This window comes from Paramisgurnus dabryanus, chromosome 1 (genome assembly GCF_030506205.2).
Source record: "Paramisgurnus dabryanus chromosome 1, PD_genome_1.1, whole genome shotgun sequence".
Taxonomy (NCBI): Eukaryota; Metazoa; Chordata; class Actinopteri; order Cypriniformes; family Cobitidae; genus Paramisgurnus; species Paramisgurnus dabryanus.
Window position 1 is genome coordinate 22,905,171 of NC_133337.1, and position 7,741 is coordinate 22,912,911.

Sequence of the window (7,741 nt, forward strand, 5' to 3'; positions counted from 1 at the left end):
AATTTTGGGGCTGTGCCGGATTCGTAACCGAGGCGGATCGTGCGTAAAACCCAACGAAACGGGCTGGGAACTGAAGCCAAGCACCCAGGCACCGTACGAGGAGAAATAACGACACTACCGAAGTACCCGCGGTGGGGCAGCGAAGCGAGACAGGTGGGACTGCCGGTGCGTCTGCTGTGACAGCATAAACATCTACAGTATGTGTGTGTGACACTGACCTGAGCCCGCTGAGGGTAACGGTCATCTGGTCTCCTCTACGGAGAGCGCAGACTCCGATGAGGGTGCTGGTGGTCCGGTCTCCTCAGCGGAGAGCTCGGACTCCTCAGGTCACCCGCTGGCGATAGAGGAGAGGAAGGGGAGCTGGTGTGTACCCGCTCACGGCTCTCTCGATCCTCCGGAGACCTAGAGAGGGAAGAGGAATGCACTCTTATGTGTGGTTAAGTGGGTACCGGCGAAACAGCCGGTGGAACATATGTAAACCAAGGATTTTCCACCCGACCCTCTATCGGGGGAAGGAGCTCCATCTCCTGAAGAGTGATCCTCTGCCAATCCGGGTCGCCCTTCACTGGCCACTTAAACTCCCGAATTTCACGGGAAGCGGCTAAGCGGGCGGGGCGAGCTGCTGACGACCGGTTCCCCTGCGCTGCCGAGATGGGGTCCGAGGAGGGGAACGGAGGTGGTCGCCGCAGGACGCCGACGGCGAGAGGCAGACTGAGGAGCCGGCGTGGTGGACCAAGGGCAGCTCTCTTCCGCCGGGGCATGACCTAGGAGATCGCCTCAGTCTGCGCAGCGGAGCTGTACGACTCCCCTGGCTCGCCGAAGAGGCCGGTCTGTGAGACAGGAGCATTCAAGTTGTTCTCGTCTGCGTCCGTCATGTCAGCCAGACACAGCCAAAGGTGGCGATCTTGAACCACTGTGGTGGACATCGCACGACTGAAGGTCGCGGGCTCCCTCGTAAATCCTTGTGAGCCTGCAGCAACGTTATTGCGTGCAGGGCCGAAGCCGCCTCTCCGGCATGCCTGATGGGCAGCGTCCGTGACCGGACGACTGTCTACAAACACGGGAGGGAAGGGTTGGGTGGTCCCTCCAGGAACGCATCCCGCTCCACTGAAGGGGTCCCCGCCCTTAGCGGCTCCGTTGGTGAGGGAGGTGAGGGGTGAAGCTGAACGGCCGGACGGCCGCAAATCACGTCAGCTCTTCGTGCCGTCGGGAAAGAAAGGCACAGGAGGAGAGGACCGAGAGGCCCGAGCAGCTCCGAAGTACCAATCATGTGGGCGGGACGGTTCGGGCGGAGAGGGGTTAACCTTTCCAACTCTACCGTCTCCGCCGCTCGCGGGCACGGCCGCCATCTCCGGAACGACTCTGCCTCGGAGGAAAAATGGACACCCCTCTGATGCTGCAGAAGTGACGGGACCAGAAGGAGGTCCAATGGATTCGGCAGACATCGTAGAACACGACTCTGCAGTCTCCACCGGAGCCTCAACCGGCTGAGGATGAGAAGGCCGGTAGGTGGAGGACGCATCCTCCGTCCTACTCAGCGTAGTGACGCGAAGGGCGCCCTGCGAGCGCTTGACAGCCGCACCATGGCGGCGTCAGCACTGCAAAGGCGCGGACAGCGTTCCCGTAGAAACGACAGTCGTCTCCGCAATCCAAGAGGGTTATGCTCTCACAGAGAGAACAGAAACTCTCCACGAACGCAGCCCCGGAGAGCTCGATGCCTGAGCACGAAGACAGCGCTCGTGACCGTCACTGGAACCCTTATACTTCTCGCATCCAAGATCGCACGGCGAAAAGCTATCCTGAAAAGGACGCTGATCTCCGCATATACGAGAGAGTGGCTGCCTTTAACAAGGCACAAAGCTCTCTCGTATCACTCTTTTAGGGAAATTCACTCAGATGCTTAGTTGATGAGCGCACAGGAAGGCAACGCACACACTAAACTCAAAACAATAAACAGATGTAGAGCCGTGGAATAAGCGAAGCGTCCGCTGTGATACTGCTAGTTCAACCAACTTCAGCAATCAAATCCCAACAGAGTAAAGTAGCTTCTCAGTAGCAGATAAAGCCGGCTTTCGAAGCGAAAAAGCTATTTTTCCTATTTGCACCTGCTGCTTATAAAGGCACCTGGCGGGGCGGCGCCAGCATTATGCAAATATCTCAATGCCAAGTTCATTGGCGTTTTAGTAGTATACGAAGCAGATTGGTCTCTCTAAGCGAGTTCCCAATTCGTCGGTCACGACGTGACGTCGTAGTGACCGACTGAAAGGGAACTAATTTTAACAAACATACTAAAACATAGCTTTTATGCATTTTGAGGCAAAACAAAGGACACTGGTGTATTTTAAGATATGTCAGTGCAAGTTGATTTCAGTTTGGACAGCTCTTAAATTTATTTTAGTCTAGGACCAGTCTAGTCCCAGTTCGGGAAACCACCCCTAAATGTGAAATACATTTTTTTTTAAATGCTCTCCTAGATGAGTGCAATACTAAATCTAATCACACACAAATAACAACTAGCAATTCCATGTGACTTTTTACTTTGACATGAAAATGCAGCTTATATAAACACCAAAATATGCACAAAAGTTAAAAGTCGTGGTTGTTAAGGTTAATTCAGAAATCCAAAGTTTGACTCTTTAATTACAAAATATTTATATAAAAATGATGTAAATATATAAATCTCTAATACATTTTTTTTTTTAATACAAACTGTTAGTACAACATTCAAAATCAGAAAGCATTTAAATAAACATTAAGCTTAAAGAAACGGTATTACAAATACTAAGAATTGTGTGCATCAATTCCACTGACATTTACAGTTCAATAACATCTATTTGTTGCTGCCAGCACCCAGTGTGATGACAGATGGGTATAGTTTTTTTTTTTTTTTTTTTTTTTTTTTTTTAGGCGTGGTCCCTTAAGCATGTTAAGAGTGCTGGTATTTCTGTCTTTTGCCAAAGATGTGAAAGTCATGATGAACCACTTCTGCAATACATGTAAAAAAAATCCTAACGTCAAAGCTGGACTTGAAAGTGTAGTATATAGTAAGTTATTTATTATTAATTAAAATAAATTATTTTTTAATATTCAGGGGGACAACTCTGATGAAATTACCAAATGTTTATTTGTTGTTTACTGTGTGTCATCTTTTTTAAAATTCAAAGTCTCATATTCAGACACCGGAGCAGAGAGCTGAAGAGAAGCATATGTGCCTGCATCATTGTAAACCTGAAAACAAAAACAATCTCAAAAATCATCATCACTTTCATTATCATCTACTATAGTAAAACATCACAAACTCACCTTCAGCTTGCTGCTCAATCTGGAAGAAAGTAAATCAAGTTATTAAAACCCAACAGAACACAGCATCACTAACTAATGTAAATCTTTATCTATATTAATGGATTGTTATGTCAATAACTTACTGTTTATTTCTGTAAAGAGCAAATCCAACAGTCAGAGCATACAGGATAAGAATCAGTGTTAAGATGATCAGGAGTGGAATTAAAGTCTGCTGACAATCTAAAATCACACAACATGCACATGAAAGAAAAACATAAACAAATCTCAATGTAATATGAGAGAAAAAATAAATCACCACATTGTGCCAAAGTAGGGGTGCGTGAGGCAAAAACAAATGCGGGGTTAGTTGTAACACAGACTTTTTACATTGTTGAGGTTGAGTGTTTTGTATTTCCGATATTTTTTCACGCTGCCAAAAGACGATCTTCTGCAAATTATTTGAAATGTATAATGTTTTTCCAGACAGTTATTGATGAACGAGTGTTTTGGTGGCATGTAAGTAAATTTTTTCATCATATGTTTTTTTCGGTTTCTAAGTTGGGTGTGTAAGATACCAAATTCAATGCTATGTCTGTAAGGGTTTTGGTTCCATTATGTTCATTCTTATCACTGTTCATTGACACTCTTTGCGTTTGTTACCTTTAGTTAGTCACACCTGTGTTTAGTTGATTACTCGATTAGTTACAGTTGTTAGCCATTATCATTTACCCCTTTATATTCTGCCTTACTGTGCCCGTCCTTTGTCTTATCTAGTCTGTTTGTTACATTGTCATCGTGTTTTGCTGTCATACAGTATGTGAATAAAGTCCTGTTAGTTTGGTAATCCTGCCTTTTTGTCATTAATAATGTTGTAGTACTGTGACAATGTCATATTATTAAGTGTCTTGTTGACTAAAAATAGCATAGTTTTGAAATGTCTGCAGCTCTTAACAACTTTTTTTGTGGGCTTAAAAACTTTTTTTACCCAGCAGGGTAAATTGTAACGCTGTGTTACAACTAACCTCTCAGCACTTACGATACAAAAAACACTATTGTTAGAAAAGGGCTGGATGAATGAATACAGTGTGGATAGCTGTCTATTATAGGCATATATATATAAACAATATCCACTTCAAGTATATAGACAAAATAGTATTAAAATATTTGCCTGCAAACTTCATTATTAGCATGTGTCACAACTTACCCCCTACCTGTTACAATTAACCCCACCTATGGGGTAAGTTGTAACGTTTGCACTTCTGTCACGTTTGGTGTAATTGTCCAAGAATGGTAAGTAATAGAAACAAACTTCAAATGTTCATTTGTAGCAGAGATGTGTGTGTTGCTTGTGTAAAAATATAATTAATCAAACTCAAATATTTTTTGAATGATTGAGCCAAAACCAAAAAGCGTTAGGTTGTGCTCCCCTACTATATGGCTTTTTTATTGTATAGTGGTCCTGTTATAGGGGGGATGCCAAAAAAGTTTGAGAACCACTGCTGTAGGGGACCATCTAAATTTTTTTTTATTATTAGTTTTTGCTTCTAAAATCCGTTTAAATGTAAAAATCATGCATATTTCGCCTTTTAAGAATGTGTACCACACTCTAGTCCTGTGGTGTTGTTGCTCTACTTCTTGAAACCAGAAGATGTATAATGATTAATCTGCTATCATTTTCTAATATTGGGTTTGTTCAATGTTAACAGGATTATTAGATGGGAAAGATAAATGTATTTCCAAACTATTTTACATTTTGGTCAACCAATTACCAAAAAAAAAAAATGCAGTACAATGTAATTGCATCTCTGAGATGTGTGAGCAAATAAAAACACAGTATTGTGTTAATTTGAGTTTCCTTACTTGTCATCTCCTGAGAATAGTAAAGCAGTTGAATCTGTTGACTGGCATTGCCGTGAGTGTTGAAGGTGACACACTGCAGAGTGTCTGTGTGTGTAAGTGACTGATGGAGAGAAATGAAGCTCCTCAAGTCTGTGCTGCTCAATCGCTCCTCACTGATGAATGTGTTTGTAGAGTTACTGACAGGACGTCCAGATAGAAACCACTCCACTTTAGGAGAGGGATTCCCGTGAACCTCACACAAACACACAGTTACATCAGTTCTGTTACAACTGAAGAGAGAGATTTTGGGTGCATCTGAAAGTGAAGGAGAAATTAAACATCATGTGTTTTGCAACAGAAATTATGCATCTGAAATATGAAGTAAAGTCCATATGATCAATGTAACGTGATAAAATGATGCTCTTACACTGAACACGTAATGTGATGTAGCTCTGTGCTGTTGTGTTCCTCCGTTGTAGCTGGTAGGTTATAGTGCAGATGAAAGTGACTCCATGTTGAAGGTGAGTTGCAGTGAAGTTCAGATCAGAGATGATCTCAGTTTGATTCTGTTGATCCAGCTGTAGTCTGCTGCTCTCATTGAGGTGGAGTCTGTCAGTGGAGCTCCATGTGAGAGTTGGTGGAGAAGAGGAGCAGAGAGTCTTAGCAGAGCAGCGCAGACACATAGAGCTCCCCTCTAACACCTCCTCATGAACCTCAACCTCCATCTGATCCTTAAACATCTGCACTGTGGGATTGGGAGGAGAGTCTGAAAAGTACAGAGATGTATTTTATATATGAATTGGGGAAGGTCACACAAAACCCAAGACAACCCAGCTTGTAATTTTCCCATCTAAGTATTCTGCATTGTTTGCCAACATATGCAAAAACGGATTTTGTACTGTACTAGTTTATAATTTGTAATTAACAACAACTTTCAGTCATGAAGTCACTCACCCATCACATTTATTGAAACAGATTTTTGTCTATAGATCCATTTTAGTTCACCATTACCCTCAATCCTGAAGAAAAAAACCCCACTGCAATTTGAAGTTATGTTAAAAAAGATTGTTGTACAGTCCTTGCTTTTTAATTTTCCAATTATTTCCCCTTTAAAATAGAGATTGGTCCTGTTGGAGTAAAACACTACATTTTTTGGGATGCCAGTCCCATCTTTAAGCCACACCCCTGCAGCACTGTCATTGAGATCTTTGTCATATTCACTATGAATATCAAATCTGCAGTTTATGGTCACACAGGATCCACTCAGAGCTTCAATCTTCTCTGGCAGACTGATGGGCCAATATTGACACCAAACACCTACAATACAAACATGATGAAAACATTAAAAACAAGATAGGAATACCAGTAAATTAGTGGGGACACATTTTGAGGTCCCCATGAGGAAACAAGTTTATAAATCAAACAGAATGATGTTTCTTGAAAATCTAATGTAGCAGAAAGTTTTCTGTGATGGTTGGGGTTAGGGTTTGGGTTAGGGGATAAAATATACAGTTTTACAGTATAAAAACCATTACGTCTATGGAATGTCCCCACAAAACATGTTAACCAGAATGTGTGTGTATGTGTGTGTGTGTGTGTGTGTGTGTGTGTGTGTGTGTGTGTGTGTGTGTGTGTGTGTGTATGTGGTTTACGAGGACACAGGATGAATAGTGTATCATGACATGTTTATTATGCTATAAAGGTGGTTTACGGGGACACAGAGTGTGTCCCCATAAACGGAAAAGCTAAAAAAACATACTAAATGGCAGTTTTTCATGGATTAAAGACTGGCAACAGGTTTTTGTGACATTGGGGTTAGGGATTGGGGTAGGTTAGGGGAATAGAATATAACAGTTTGGACAGTATAAAATGCATTGCGTCTATGGAGATGTCCCCGTAAACCACATACACCAACATGTGTGTGTGTGTGTGTGCGTGTGTGTGTGTGTGCGCGGGTGCGTGGCGTTGCGTGCGTGTTTATGGTTAAGAAAAATTAAGAACAAACCTTGCAACAACAAAACTAAAAGAATGATTTTCTGCTCTTTGTCCATCTCTTTAATAAAATAAGATCAGTCCTTTAGAGAAACACACACACCTGTAAATATACATAAAGCACTTCAAAGGTGGAGCATTGTATTGTATTAACAGCACTAGAAGTCATGAGATTAAACCCAAGGACCAAACATGCTGATAAAAAATGTATACATTGTAATGCACTATAAGTCACTTTTGATAAATGTGTCTGCTTAATACATCAATGTAAATATGATGTTAACTACCCAATATGTCAACGGACGGATGAACAAGTTAAACAGTAATTCTACATAAGTAGTGTAACTTATAAGTAAAGAAATAGTTTAAAACTATCTTACCAGAAATGAGATAAAGACTGTAAACAGTGTAATATCTTCACAGATTGTTAAAATGTGAGATTCATGGATGCTGTGGATTGTTTACTGAAGTTCCTGCAGATGATTTGAGATTAAGTGAAACTGTGCTGTGAGTCATTCACACAAATACTGACTGATATCAGGTGGACTAATCCAGTACTTCCTATATCAGCTTAAATGCACATTCTGTTCACAGGCTGATAAAGTATAAACTATGTTTAAACTCAAAG

General features: G+C 42.0%; 1 protein-coding gene across 1 annotated transcript; it reads right to left on the minus strand.

Moving 5' to 3' along the window:
- Nucleotides 1-3,132: 3,132 nt before the first annotated feature.
- On the minus strand, nt 3,133-7,172 carry LOC135749854 (Schwann cell myelin protein-like). The gene is made up of 7 exons (XM_065268533.1): nt 7,127-7,172; nt 6,076-6,438; nt 5,549-5,887; nt 5,143-5,436; nt 3,426-3,522; nt 3,304-3,322; nt 3,133-3,228 (listed from the first exon to the last, which is right to left on the minus strand). The coding sequence occupies exons 1-7, from the start codon at nt 7,170-7,172 to the stop codon at nt 3,133-3,135; spliced, it is 1,254 nt and encodes a 417-aa protein (XP_065124605.1).
- Between the last annotated feature and the right edge of the window lie 569 nt (nt 7,173-7,741).